Genomic DNA, 15,656 nt, shown 5'->3' on the forward strand with positions numbered 1-15,656 from the left:
CAATCTATATATAACTGTAAATTTTATTTAATTTTTTTTGTTTTTTTTTTTATTTCATTTCATCTTTTCATAAATAATTACGTCACCTGCTCTACGTGAATCCCAATGAACTATTGAGTTGAAAAATCTTGTATATTCTAAATAATTCGAGTCTTTTAAAAAGTCGTTCAAATATGCATCGTCCAAATGTTCGAAAATTACCAAGAATTGTGGCCATTCATATGTGTAGTCTTTACCAGGGCTCCTTAATTTATCATTAAAAATGGGTGGGAAATTTTTATAAATAAATTTCTCGATATCATCATATAAATAATCACTTTCATCCATATAACTTTCCAATTTCTTATCAATACTGATTTTACTATTTAACGAATCAGTATCGTCTAACAAATGTAAGGGTGGTTCACAGGATATGCTCCATAAATCTTCAATGTCATTTCTATGGAGGTAAGATTGGGCAGGTGTTGAGTGACAGGGCATCATGAAGCCTAAACTTTTAAGATTTGGTTCATCATGCAAGAATTTAATTACATCAATAGTACCTGATTCATGTATCATGCAAATGGCTGATGCTACAAGGATTGAACAAAATCCCAAGATCCAAATCAAATCAAATCCCAATGATTTGAATCTTGGAGAATCGGTTATAAATGAAGCACCAAATGTAGCAAAGCATAATAAGATTGGTTGTAATGGATAAATAAATCGAAATTCCTTGTGTGATATTAATGAATATGCTATCAAATTTATTAAAATAACAGCTTTTAATTGAGTAAAGGGGTTTTCGTAATAGCTATCATATTTTTTAATCATTCTGTTGACCATGAAAAGACCTATTACGAAATATGGTATACTATAACCTAATAAAATTGGTAAACTCTGGAAAATATGAAAATTCCATGGAGCTGTACCATAAAATTTGGATAATGGAGTTGTAAAATTAAATTTCAAAAACTTTATTACTGGGAAAGTCCATTTCCCATAAAAATAATAATCAATAATACAATTGATACCACCGCTAATACAAATTGCTATCAAGGAACGAGATATTAGTAAAATTATTTTGGAAAATTGTTTGGATTGGAGTAAAGATAGAATTAGAAAGCCACCAAGAACTATCCAGACGAGAGCATTGCTTGGTCTTTGCCAACATGCAAATGTGGCTAATATTAATGATTTCATAAACCCCCATGAATTTATTTCGTTCAAACCAGTAGACCAATCCCAATAATATAATGCCATTGCAGTAAGGGTCATTTCAAACGAGTTTATAAAAGTTCTTGTTATGAAAAACCCATTAAAGAAATTAGTAATGGAAAGTATTGTGGCAATTTTGAGTAGATTGTTCAATTGAGAGGAGTCTGGTTTGATATCATTTTGCTTTTTAATTGAGTTGAAATATAATTTCTCAATAAATTTAATTGAATAATATTCCCCCAATGAGGCTATTATAGACATAATGATTTTGGGTCCGTATATTGTAGTGTGATATTCCATAAATGAATGATAATTCGTGGGCAAGCCATACATGTCCAGCAAAACCTGTTGAGTTAGTTGAGGGTTCAGCAGGTTTAAATTTAAAACCCACCCCCATGTAGTAACAAAGAGTTGTAATGCGACTGTTGTGATAATTGTAAACCAATTTGACAATCGGTATACCAATTCAAATATAAGAGGAAAAGCGTAACTTCGAAGGCCTTGGTTCCACTCCCATGTCAGAGTACCGTACCCAAATGCTTTGAAATGAGCTGGCTCTAGAGATTGATAAAATTCATCTGCTTGGAAAAAAGTATTTGTCAGGAAAGAGTTGATTAGACGAACACATATGAATATTCCCAGCAATGAAACTTTTCGACTCTGTTGATGATTTGCTAATTTTTCTGTCTGTTTGTCTGACATTTCTTTCAAAGGTAATGATAGTCAGTTGTACTAATAATAATGGCCCGTTGTTTTAAGTATGATACGATTGAAATACAGTTTACAAAATAACAGTTATAATATAATATATTTGTTTGATGTTGTTGCCATGGAATCTCTCAATATTTCTGTGATGATATTTATATACTGTTTCTAATCATGCTATGATCTACAATAATAACAATAAACAAAGGCATGCAATATAATGAGTTTAATTATCACTCATCAGGTTAGTTACCTGAATATATTTCATCATGGAAACATTTATACAATCTCAAGAATAATAATGGCCTTACTAAACGAGGCAATTAAATTCTTAGGGTCCTATTTTGGCTTGAAAAACTATTAAAAGAAATTTGAAAATGGACAACGAAAAAACTAATTTCCCGATAGATTATCGTGAGAAAAACAAGCCTTTCTCGGATTTTTTCCAGCTCGTTTATTGCATTGTGAAGAATGCAGATAAAAGGAACCATATAAGAAAGTTCGGCCGAGTGCGGCTGTAACGATTTCTGGGCCAGAATATTTAAGAATAGGGGAAGTGGCTATAATTGAGGAAAGTGTAATTTAGATGATATAGATGATATATGGATAAGTAAGTAAATTGATCAGTATATAGATGAATATATAGAGGGATGCAGAGACGAAATGCAGAGAAGAATGCAAAAGTGAATGTAGTATGCACAGTATTTGTAACAGGTCTGTATCTAACAACGCTCAAAGACCTTGTACAAACCAGGTAAGTTCGCTATCTCAACCACATCTTTTAGCAGTGTAGTTGGGGCAAGAAACCTTCGCTTGACACAGGGGAAAATAGTGTGTTCCAAGACAGATGCCATTTCACCGGTTTTAGAGATGTATTGTATTTTATCTGCCTCTGAAGTGTTTGGATCTTCTGGGTCCTTCTTTTCTATCACCTCAGGAATGTAGAGTAAAGCAATTTGCTTTAAAATCCCATCCAAACAGTTTGATTCTTCATCCCAAACCACTCTAGTACCCAGTCTATAAATGAAAAAAGGTAATTTGGATAAGGGTGGGATATAGCCCTTTAATAGTAATGGAACTGATTTGATATAGATCGATTCAAAAGGAAAGTCCTTATCTTCTTCTTCCTCTTCTTCAAAATCTGGAATTGTACAACCTATCCTAATGGAAAAGTATTCGTCCAACATTTCTCTCATCATCCATAATTGGCTGATAATTTTTACTTTTTTTTCAATTGGAGTATCTTTGAAGAACTTTAATAATTCAATTAAATAAATATGATTGTCTTCACTCTTGATCTCATCATTAACAGAATTTGTTAATTCAAAAATACCAAAATTTGCAAAATCAGTTAACCCAATTTGATAAAATAATTCATTAGTCAATGCCGCATAATCTACTAAAAATAGTTTTAAATCATGTTGAATGGCAGCCAACCTTCTTTCTTGGTCTATAATGCCTACATATGTCAAATTTGCAAAAATATTGGTTAATTCTTGATGAGTAGAAGCGTCCACATTTTCTCTCAATTGTTTAATACTAGTTAAATTAACATTGACTCGTTCTTTGGGAACCACAGAATAACTATTGTTCTTTGTTTTAATATCATCTTCTTCATCTTCCACAAATAATGTAGTATTAGATGTCATGATAGATGGTGAGGAGGAACGGATATTCCTTGTAGAGGTAGTTAAAGTATCAGTATTATCATTACTATCAAGTTTAGTAAATTGTTCCCCGCCTGCTATTGTTGGAGTAAATCTACTATTTCTTAAAAACGACGTGATCTTAGTCTGTGCTGAATCAGTTCTAACCAATTTGTTTTCATACCTTTTAGGTTTAGCTACACCACCAATTGGTAAAGAGGATGAAGTAATTTGTGATTGGAGCAATCTTTTGGAAGATGATGATGCAGTGGTATCGAAATTTTGAGATGATAGAGATTCTTGTTTCAATGATGGTGTGGCAAATGACCTGGATGAATCCATTTTACTCAATTGTCCATTCAAATACAATGAAATCTTCTCGATGATTTCATCTTGATAAAGAAATCGGACCTCTCTTTTTGTTGGATGTATATTGACATCAACATTTCTTGGGTCAATTACTAATGATAGGTATATAAAATGTTTATTTCCCTTCGGTAAGAACCCAGAATAAACCTGTGTTAATGATCGTCTTAATGGATCACACGTAATCAACCGATTATTAATGAAAAAAATAGGTGATATAGCTTTTTTAGAGACATAATTTAAACTATTGAATTCACCCGTTATTGACTTGAGACCTAGATTTTTTTCATCTGTATCAGAATTAGATGTTTCCTTATCATCCGGGTTAGTAATTGAATTTGAAGTTGGGAAATCAATATGGAAAATATTACTAGCAACTGTGTGGCCAAATATAGATCTAATTCTATCCTTAGTGGTCAGGTTATTTCTAATGTTTAGAGTGCATTGAGAAGTACCCAGTTTTTTGACTGATATACCAATATTTTTGGAATGGATGGCATATCTCCCAGCAACATCAACAATTTTAGAAAATTCTTCATTAGAAGATTTCAATGTCCTTAATCTGGAGGGCACATTATAGAACAAATCTTGAACCGATATAGTGGTACCATCTTTGCCTGCTGTAGGAATTGGATCTGATGTCATCTTACCTTGTAGATAAGTAGTTTTCCAAGCACATCTATCATCTGCTGTTTTAGTAATTACTGATACTTTGGCAATATGCGAAATAGAAGCTAGGGCTTCACCTCTAAACCCATATGTCTCGATACTGGATAAATCATCAAAATTTTTTAATTTTGAGGTGGTAAATCTCTCACATAAGATAGATAAATCTTCCTTTGAAATCCCATGACCATCATCAGTTATTTGTAATAATTTAGTCCCACCATCTTTAACCAGAATTTCAATATTTTTAGATGCAGCATCTATAGAATTTTCCAGCATTTCCTTCAGGGCATTGACAGGCGAGACGATAATCTCACCTGCCGCTATCTTATTAATAACATCAGGATCTAATGGCTTTATTTTAGGAGCTGACATAGATGATAAATTCTGCTCTGATATATTTGGATACAAAAAAGGAGTTTTGAAGTGATAGTCACGTTTTGCCTTTATTACTTATCTGATTATGAAATTCTATGTATTAGCTTTTTTTTATTATTAACGCGACGCGATCCATTATTTACATTTGTCAGAAATATTAATCTATATAAACTAATAATAATCAGGATTATTATCTAACAACAAAATATTAAATGTATAAAAATTCATATGTGTATATGTGTGTGTGTAAATATTCTATATTGGAATAACTAGAAACATAAATCAGAAACTATAGCTATCAAGAAGATAATAATATCTTGGTCAGTCGATTGTTTTTCTATAGCCTAGGGTTACTTACATTGTGACCTAATAATGGGGCTGACATTGCCGAAACACATCCTCGAAAAAGTAACTTTTAGTTGTAGGAATTATTTCGAATTTAAAGGTTGAAAAACTAAAAAACCATAATTTATTTAGACCCTGATAAAAAGAGTAACTCCACAGTGCCTATTTATACGTACAAACTTGGGTATCATCTCTAAAGTGGTAGATTAATTCGTACAGATACTAAGATCTGTAATTAAAGCAAAGAATAACATATTTAGGCCCACTAAGTTTAATATTAGAAAGTTTAAATTTCTCAACAAAAAGTTGAAATAAAGAAAATAAAAATATACATTGGAAATCTTAGTGACATATATATTTTATATGTGTGTACCGGAGTTGTTAACTTGCTAAGAATACCCAAGATTACTAACAAAAGATTGTCGAATCACCCATTTTTGCATATCTACTGAAAATCAATTCAAAATACATCATTAAAATAAACTATCTAACTTCGAGTTATTATTATATATTCAACCATAAAATTGTTCCTTTTAATTGATTAAAGTACTTTTTTTTCCTATTTGTTTTTTCAGCATCGTTCTCTTTTGTTTTTGTTATTTCTATTTTAATATTTTTTTATTGAAGACCAATATCCATTATAGAAAGAAATGTCATTACGACTAAAAATTTAAATTTTATCATAATGATTTCAGTCTAAATCCTTTCAAAAAAGCTGGCACACCAAAGCAAAATGACACTTTTGAACTGGCGGATATACATCAACGAGGCACAGGTAACGCACGAGTACTTGAATCTGACGTTCATGGTCGCCCTAGCCGCTTAAATGTTGTACGAGCAATTGGTGCAATACCAGTAATATTAAGGCAAATGGCAGATTTAGATTTCTCATTCATATATTCTAGAAGGGCGAAGCATACAGTAGATGGTAGGCATATACCTATTGTCTTAAATAAAGATTCTGAATTTTATAAAGAGTTTGCTATACCGCCTAAAAACAAGAATAAAAATAAAAAAAGTCATCATCGCAAATTAAGGGATGAAAGATCAGGGAAGGCTTACATTTCAAATGTTATTACATCATCTCGATACACAATATATACATTTTTCCCAAGACAAGTTTACGCACAATTTTCAAAATTAGCTAATATTTATTTTTTTGCCATTGCAGTATTACAAATGATACCAGGTTGGTCAACAACTGGTACTTATACTACTATTATCCCGATTTTAATATTTATGGGTATATCCATGGCTAGAGAAGGCTATGATGATTACAAGAGACATCGATTAGATAAAGAAGAAAACAGAAAAACTTGTAAAGTTCTCCAAAAAAATATAGATTCTTTCCATTTCGACATGACAGAACATCTCTCGGACTCTGATGATCCTTTTGAATATGATAGATTTGATTTCGAAGATTCTAATGATCCAAATTTTGATAAAAAAAATTTAATGACTTTCAATACCTTTCATCAAATTATAATATTCAAGTTGAGGAAAAATTTTTGGTATGACTTATCAGTAGGGGATATTGTATTATTGTCGCATGACGACTGGGTACCTGCTGACCTTTTATTATTAACTACTGATAACATTAATAATGAATGTTATGTAGAGACAATGGCATTGGATGGTGAAACAAATTTAAAATGCAAGACTTCACATCCTAAAATAAATTCTCTTGCTAATGATGCTGATAAATTGGCAAATATGCAGGTAGAAATCACAGTTGAAGATCCAAATATCGATTTATATAATTTTGAAGGGAATCTAGACTTAAGTCCACATATAAAGAGAAATCAAAATCCTAGTAATAACACTATCACTATTAGGAATGACGATAGTAATTCATCAAATAAATCTAATGCACAGCCGACTGAAATCCAATATTCTGAACAAGGCTCGAGGATGGAGACTATAAATTCCAATATTTTTTCTAACACCAATTCTTTTCAATTGGAAGACTCGAAGAATAAAATTGAAGAAAATGTTGCAAAAAAAATTGTTAGTGTTGAAGAAAATACCAATAATCTAGATTTGTATTCTACAAATATTGAACTGTTGAACACTCCTCCAACTAGAGAATCGGATACACAAACAAAATATCCGTTAACGTCAGATAACGTTATGTATCGTGGGAGTATTGTACGTAATACAAGTCACGCTTTGGGTATTGTAATTTTTACTGGTGAAGAAACAAAGATTAGAATGAATGCTTTAAAGAATCCTAGAACAAAAGCTCCAAAACTTCAAAAGAACATTAATATTATTGTTGCATTTATGGTGTTTGTAGTGGCCATGGTTTCATTTTTTTCTTATCTAGGACATGATATAGAGAGAAGAAAATATGTAGATAATGACCATGCTTGGTATTTATGGAAAGAAGATGCTGGTGCTGCTGCTACTATCATGTCCTTCATTATTATGTATAACACAATGATTCCTCTATCTTTGTATGTTACTATGGAAATTATTAAAGTTTTTCAAGGAAAATTCATGGAGTGGGATATTGATATGTATTATGCAGAGAACGATACCCCTTGTGAATCAAGATCAGCAACAATTTTAGAAGAATTGGGTCAAGTATCTTACATTTTCAGTGATAAAACCGGAACATTAACAAATAATAAAATGTTATTCAAGAAATTTTCAATTGCTGGTTCTTCATGGGAGCACGTCGTTGTTACAAAACAAGATGAAGTCACTAAGGAGTTGTCTATGAGAAACTATAATAGCCGAGCTAATTCTGGCTTATTTGGTTCCTCAAAATCAACTGTTGCTTTCGGAAACCCTTTACAAAAAACTTCCTCAGACTTAGATGTAATATCAGTAGATGATAATACTATCTTGAATCAATTAGGTATTACAAAGCAAGTAACAAAAGATTTAAAGGAAAATGGGTTTGTTCCTACTATTTCAGTGGATGATTTACCCCCTGCAAGAACTTCTGTTGAATATAAAGGTAATTCAAACGCTACATATACAGGAAGGCCAAGCATGCGAGCCTTGTATGGTGATGGTATCAGAAGAAGCATTGGTGCAACTGCAAAGAAAAGTTTGAGTACCTCAAGAAGATCAAGTCGACTCTCTAGAAATTCTTCAGCTAAAAATATTGAAATAGAAAATGAATCCATAAATAATAGTAGTGACGAAGAGATCAACAGCATACCTGACCTCAAGACTTCATTTGAATTAATACACTTCATTCAAAGTTTTCCTGAAACAATTTTTGCTAAAAAAGCAAAGTTTTTTATTCTTTCATTAGCATTGTGTCATACCTGTTTGCCCAGAAGAAAGCATTTGAAAAATAAAAATGGAAATTTTGATCCGAAGGAAGATATTATTGAATATCAATCTAGTTCCCCTGATGAATTAGCATTGGTTACTGCAGCTAGAGATCTCGGCTATGTTGTCTATAATAAAAATGCCCAGGTCCTTACCATAAAATCTTTTCCTAATGGTTTCGAAAATGATCCTGTCTTAGAAGATTATGAGATTTTAAATGTAGTTGAGTTTAATTCGCACAGAAAGAGAATGTCTGTCCTGGTAAAAGTTCCTAATGAATCTAATAGAATTTTATTGATTTGTAAAGGTGCGGATAATGTCATATTGGATAGGTTAACTGATAATCATATTGTTCAAGATAAAATTGATGAATTAGAAGCCAACACAAGAGATCGTAAAGAGACGAAGGCGGAGGTAATCCTTCAACATAAGAAATCCTTGGAAAGGATGGCTTTTGAAAACGATGTGGTAGATCCGTTGCGTAATTCGATATCTATGGATGCAGAAGCTAGTTTATCTTTACAAGCAGCTAAAAAGAGTTTACTAAAAAAGTCAAATTATCGTGTTGATCCTGAACAACAAATTGGTACAATTGACCAATTTTTAGAAACGGTTCAAAAGGCAGACGATGAAATAGATCAAATTGCACTTCAAAGTCGAAAATCATTACAAAAAATGCAACGGAAAAAATATGGTCCAAGATTTTCATTTGATAATATTCCTCAAGGAGCAACGCCAAGGTCGTCTGCAATAAATAGGGTTACAAGTGGAGATTCAGGCTATAACTCTGATGACGAGTTGAAGAAAAATACAACAGGTGTCAAGGAGTTTTCGAGAATACCGACAAATGATTATAATCCAACAGAATATGAGGATGAAATGTTTGAATATATTGGCAGCGATGAGTTAATCACTAATGAGGAATACGTAATAGAAAAAACTTTACAGGCAATCGATGACTTCTCAACTGATGGGTTAAGAACTTTATTGTATGCTTATAAGTGGATAAACATCGACGAGTATAATGCCTGGGCTGAAAAATACCATCACGCAAACATTTCCATTGAAGATAGAGCTGAGAAAATTCAGGAGGTTGGTGGTGAAATTGAGGAAGAATTATACCTTGTTGGTGCTACTGCGATTGAAGATAAATTACAAGATGGTGTGCCTGAAACAGTTCAAAAGATTAGAAGGGCAGGAATTAAGATTTGGATGCTTACTGGTGATAAGCGAGAGACTGCTATTAACATTGGTTATTCTTGTAAAATGATTTATGATTATTCTACAGTAGTTGTCTTAACCCTTGCAGATGAAAATATTATTTCTAAAATGAACGCTCTTTCTTTAGAACTCGCCTCAGGTAATATTGCGCATTGTGTTTTAGTTATAGATGGAGCTACTTTAACTATGTTTGAAGGAAATCCCACATTAATGTCTGTCTTTATTGAAGTATCCACTAAGACTGACTCAGTCATATGCTGTCGTGCCTCTCCTTCTCAAAAAGCATTATTAGTGTCGAATATAAGAAATACTGACAGAAGTCTGGTTACCTTGGCAATTGGTGACGGAGCTAATGATATCGCGATGATTCAATCTGCAGATATTGGTGTTGGTCTAGCTGGTAAAGAAGGGTTACAAGCATCTCGTTCATCTGATTATTCCATTGGTCAATTTAGATTTTTGTTAAAATTGTTATTTGTTCATGGGCGTTACAATTATATTCGTACTGCTAAATTTATATTGTGTACCTTTTTCAAAGAAGTTACTTTCTATCTAACCCAGGTAATGTATCAAAGATATACCATGTTTTCAGGTTCCTCATTGTATGAACCGTGGTCTTTATCTATGTACAATACTTTGTTTACCTCACTTCCAGTCTTATGTATTGGTATTCTTGAAAAAGATTTAAAACCAATTACTTTATTATCAGTGCCTGAATTATATACGATTGGTAGATTATCAAAGGGGTTTAATCTACTAATGTTCCTTGAGTGGTGTATCTTGGCAGCATGTCATTCTGCAGCCATTTTTTTCTTAAGTGTAGTAATTTGGGGTCAAAGTTCACTTTCTGATAATTCGACTTATCCACTAGGTGTCATAAATTTTACGGCAATTATTTTTTTGGTTAGTTTTAAGACTCAATTTTTAGAAATGCGCAATCGAAACTGGATTGCGTTTGTATGTGTGTTATTATCAGCGGGCGGTTGGTTAGTTTGGTGTGTTTCTTTACCTATCTTGCACCCTATTGATAAAATATATGATGTCAAGTATGGGTTTTTACGCCACTTTGGCAGAGACATAACATTTTGGTGCACTTGCTTTGTTCTTACAATGCTATCGCTATCAGTAGATATTGTCTTTCAAACTTTTAAAGTAATGGTATGGCCATCTGATTCGGATGTTTTTGCAGTATTGGAAAGGCGTGGAGATATGAGAAAGAAATTAGAATTTGGTGCATATAATGAAATGAAACAAGGTTGGGAATGGGATCATGATCCAAGCTCCTTTCAAAAGTATAAAGAAAAAGTAACTTTCCGTAAATCAAGAGAAAGTTCTCCGCTTGCAAGTGATGATATCACTTCAAATTCTTTAGACAAATCACAAATTAATCGTAAAGTAGAGGGTGGAGCTGAAAACTCTAAATCAGATGGTGCAAAATCTGAAAATATTAACTTGAAATATGATCCTTCTGAATATGAAATGTTACCAAGTGGTAAGCTGATTAAAATCTCGGAATTGACCGAGCAGACTTTATCTCATCCTAGTAATTCTTTATATGGAGAAAATCATGAGCAACAAGGAGCTGGCAGTAAGTTAACTTCAAAAATCACTAAAAAATTAAGATTTAAATTAAATTATGAGGAAGAAGATGTTGACGCTATTATTGAACAGAGAATGAATGATTTAGAGTAGTATGAACAGACATTTTTTACGCTGGTTTTGTTTTTTCATCATTTTTTCTTGTTTCAGAAACTTTTGTAACATTTATTTGTTTTAATTTTCTTTAAAAATAATGCCATTTGATAGAGCTTTTTATTGATGCTTTGATTGTAATGAATTTTATTATTCTTTTTTTTGGAGTTATTATTTACCTTAATTGTATATGTTAAAACAAAAAAAAATTGAATAGACAAAATTATTCTCAAAGTTCTTAAGTAGTACTTTGAGATACATGGTGCAATAAAAGAAAAATTGCTTATTATAGATGAGGAATGTATTATATTATTAGACTAATAATGAAAGTGTATATAGATATACAATATTTTTATCAAGTAACTAGAGTTGAAATATGAATGATGCGCAATTAAGATACTACTATCTGGTTGACACAATGATAAGGAGTTTAAATAGGTTAAAAAAGAAGTTGAGGGTATATCAAATATTAGCAACAAATATTACAAAATTACCGGGTGATGACTAATTAGCTGTCATAATACTTTATTAGATCAGTTTACTTAGATGCCTAATCAGAAATATGTAGGTCTTTCAAAACCAAAATTGCATATAAAGATAATATGGATAAATATAACGCAGCTTATTAAATGGTATCAAAATTTAAAACGTTTTTATGTTACATTCAAATTACTCTTAAGCTGGTAACCTCTCGTCCTCCCCTGTTGAAAATTCATGAACTTATAAAATAAAAATTTGAAACAAAAATAAATATCGAAACAAATGAATGAATTACTGATTAGAATTAAAAATTTTGGTATTTAACCGAAAAGGAACTTTTCTATGAAGGGTATTAGTAAGAATACAATTATAGGTAAGGCCATTTTTAATAATTCAATAGAATTGAGCGGTTGTGGTTCAGATTGTTCTTGCTGTCTTTGCTGATGTGCTCTTCTAGCATTGTTGAAGGCTGCTCTTCGAGTATCATTAGTATACATCCTAAAACCATTTGGAGTTGGGCCAAATGAAAATCCTCTTACATCACCAAATGGGCCACCAAATGCATTACCAAATGGGCTACCTTGCATATTAAAGAATAAATCGAAAAGGTCCTCTTGTGGATTTCTACCACGCTGGAAAAACATGTTTTCAAAACTCGAGGGCATATTCCCATGATTATGTCCACGAAATCCAGATGCGGTTGCTGAACTCTCTGGTACACTTCTATCATCAGGGTCTCTACCGATTCTGTCAAATAAAACTCTCTTCTTTTCATCACCTAGTACTTCAAAAGCTCGATTTATTCTCTTAAAAGCCTCGCTTGCCTTAGGATGTGGATTTTTGTCAGGATGCAACTTAATAGCCAATTTTCTATAAGATTTCTTAATTTCATTATCTTGTGCTGTTTTATCAACCTTTAAAATATCATAGAAAGCATGTTTATCTTTTGAAAGTACTTCTAAAGCTATCTTTTCTTGTTCTGCACTAAATGAAGCTGTTGACATCTCTATGATATGTGAAAAAAATTATAATATAGTTGGTTGTAAGTATGGTTAATACAAACTAGCTAAGCCTTCGAAAAGTTTATTTGTATAGGATAAATATGCGTTACTAATTTCTAAAGCACAATAAACTTTTAAAATTAGATTATTGTGGTTTAAATTTTAGAGATAATATTCGATATTGTACCTTTACAATAAACGAACACGACTAATAAAACATCACAGTCAATAATAGAAGTCGCCGTACAGTTACTTTGTATGGTGTTAATTGATTTCAATATCGTTTTTTGCATCCAACAATCGCATCCCGATGCGTTTCTTCTTCTAGAAAAAAGCACTCACGTGCAAAATTATTTTAAAAGATGAAGTACATAATTAGTTAATCAAAATTTTTTTTAAAAGGTAGTCTGTGATACCAAGATAATTAATTGTACTAACTTTGGTTTTATTTGACTAGTAGTCGAACTGTTCAAAATATTGTTGCTCATAGTTTAATTCTTAGTTAAGTAATCTGTTTGAATAATTATTATATTATTATTATAAAAAATCTCCTTGCTTCTTTCAAAAATGAATATATAATGTATACAGGATATACAATGAACGGTTATAAACTTTTGGGAATTGACTGTCTGATATTAAAATAGAACCTATCACATGCTAATACCTTCTTAATATCACTACTTGGGTATTTCTAATAGTGAGGCCACGTATGCTTAATGCATGTTGGATTATTTATTATATTAAGTTGTTATTAGTTGTTGTAAAAAGCCACAATTACAACTAAATTCATACTTTATTAGCTGTTAACACAAACCTACGACTTATGACACATAATGCCACAGCTCTGACATTATTTTAACTGAAAAAATATATTTTTTTATTACAAAATTTTCAAATTTTTATTAATTTTTTAATTTTTGGAATGATCCAACAAATTCAATAAGATAAAATAAAATTACGACATTAACAACCAAATGTTAAAATATTTGTATATAAAGTTTTAAAAGATAGGTCTCTTTTTATTTTAATAAGATATATATATATATATGTAGTTTGATTTTGTGGTTAATTAAGCTTTAAGAAAGTAATATTGAAATTTTTAAATCGTGATTCAAAATTAAGCGGCAATATTGCTATTTACTATGATAAATTCATAAAGCTGGTTGAGTAACTTTTCAGATAACATTATTTAAATTTCAGTATAGATTAAAAAAGCTTATCGGAAGTATAAGTTGTATTAATATTAGAGTCCGACATTATTTAGAGAATAATTCTGTTGTTAATAGTAAAGTTATATTTTAGAAACCTCCTACCCTTCTGAGTAGGAATAAAATATATAAAAATAAATATAAGAAATACAAACCTATAAACGAATTTACGCAGACTATTTATACGTTTCAATTTTGGATGAGAAGAGCCAATTCATGTTCTATACCTAATGAAAATATTTTCACTTAACTTACCTGTTTAGTGCATCATGATAATTATAATTAGATATATAATATTATGACACATCATTTACTTCAATAGTTAATCTTATTACACATGAATTACCTAATTGGGATTTTATTAGTATTATTATTTGTACATCATACTCTTCTATTATTCCTAAACTAGTAATTATTACTTGTTTACGCATAAAGACCTATTATATTTATTAACATTCATTTTCAACAAAAGCAAATTCGAATTGAAGAATCCTTAAAGAATACTGATATATGTTGAAATAGAAACTGTTTACATATAAAAAATGCATATTAATTTAAAAAAAAGTGTATATTGTGTAATAACCTATATTTTTGACAGGTAGCTAATACTTAAAAACTGTAAAATCACATATAACTGTAATAAATACACTGTAAATTTTATATGAATTTTTATTTAAAAGAAAAAAACAAGTTTAACAAAGAAAATATTGACTTCAAGTAAGTAAAAAAGAAAATTTTTAATGTAGTTTATACTGAGGTAAAAAAATAATAATACAATGAATGAAAAAAATAGTTATAGTATGGAGGTGCCAAATATAGGCTATTCTTAAAAATATTAACAGATACAATATAATATTATATATTATAGGGGAGATAACAGATAATTAATGCAAAAATTTTAGGTGTTTTGTATAGTAAATGAAACTAGCTGATTAGGATTACCTCTCTTATATATGTAGCAACAGCTTCAAAATATAACAATGTCTAACTCTCTTGAATCCCAATAATAATCATATTCCAGAAAAATGTAGAAGAAGTTTTAAAAAAATAATACTGATCTAATAATCGTGTTTATGAAATTAGACTTCGGTTTCAGACTAACATAGGATTTCTTTTTTTACCCAATCGATAAATGTATTGAAACAGTTGTTTTCCAAAAACAACAATCAAAAGCTTTGGTAGCTCAGTCGGAAGAGCGTCAGTCTCATAATCTGAAGGTCGAGAGTTCGAACCTCCCCCAGAGCATTTCTTTTTATCGGAAAGTTATTTATCACGTGATACATTTTCTTTATTAAGGCGCTAGCAAATATACTAAATCGAAAATTATAACACTGTAAGAGGTATCTTCCTTTTTTAACAACTACTAGTAGATTTCATTGAAGATTCAACATATAGAATATCCTTACTCTAGAGAAAATAATATACCAAGATATGACTAAAAGAACGTAATAGACAGTTTCCCA

The 15,656-nt window shown here is 31.0% G+C and overlaps 4 protein-coding genes and 1 non-coding gene across 5 annotated transcripts; 2 read left to right on the top strand and 3 right to left on the bottom strand.

The window, feature by feature from the left end:
- Nucleotides 1–54: 54 nt before the first annotated feature.
- On the bottom strand, nt 55–1,899 carry GPI10 (putative glycosylphosphatidylinositol-alpha 1,2 mannosyltransferase; the record flags this gene model as incomplete). The annotated part of the gene is made up of 1 exon (XM_004179223.1): nt 55–1,899. One exon carries the CDS (start codon nt 1,897–1,899, stop codon nt 55–57), a length of 1,845 nt encoding a protein of 614 aa, XP_004179271.1.
- A 725-nt stretch (nt 1,900–2,624) lies between these two features.
- MLH1 (mismatch repair ATPase MLH1) lies at nt 2,625–4,955 on the bottom strand (the record flags this gene model as incomplete). Its single annotated transcript, XM_004179224.1, has 1 exon — nt 2,625–4,955. One exon carries the CDS (start codon nt 4,953–4,955, stop codon nt 2,625–2,627), a length of 2,331 nt encoding a protein of 776 aa, XP_004179272.1.
- A 1,218-nt stretch (nt 4,956–6,173) lies between these two features.
- Nucleotides 6,174–11,504, top strand: TBLA0B09370 (uncharacterized protein; the record flags this gene model as incomplete). Its single annotated transcript, XM_004179225.1, has 1 exon — nt 6,174–11,504. One exon carries the CDS (start codon nt 6,174–6,176, stop codon nt 11,502–11,504), a length of 5,331 nt encoding a protein of 1,776 aa, XP_004179273.1.
- An 800-nt stretch (nt 11,505–12,304) lies between these two features.
- Nucleotides 12,305–12,988, bottom strand: HLJ1 (type I HSP40 co-chaperone HLJ1; the record flags this gene model as incomplete). Its single annotated transcript, XM_004179226.1, has 1 exon — nt 12,305–12,988. One exon carries the CDS (start codon nt 12,986–12,988, stop codon nt 12,305–12,307), a length of 684 nt encoding a protein of 227 aa, XP_004179274.1.
- A 2,377-nt stretch (nt 12,989–15,365) lies between these two features.
- TBLA0Btrna7M lies at nt 15,366–15,438 on the top strand. Its single transcript has one exon. It is a non-coding gene; the product is annotated as a tRNA-Met (tRNA).
- The last annotated feature ends 218 nt before the right edge of the window (nt 15,439–15,656 follow it).

The sequence above is a fragment of the Henningerozyma blattae genome, chromosome 2 (assembly GCF_000315915.1).
Source record: "Henningerozyma blattae CBS 6284 chromosome 2, complete genome".
Lineage (NCBI taxonomy): Eukaryota > Fungi > Ascomycota > Saccharomycetes > Saccharomycetales > Saccharomycetaceae > Henningerozyma > Henningerozyma blattae.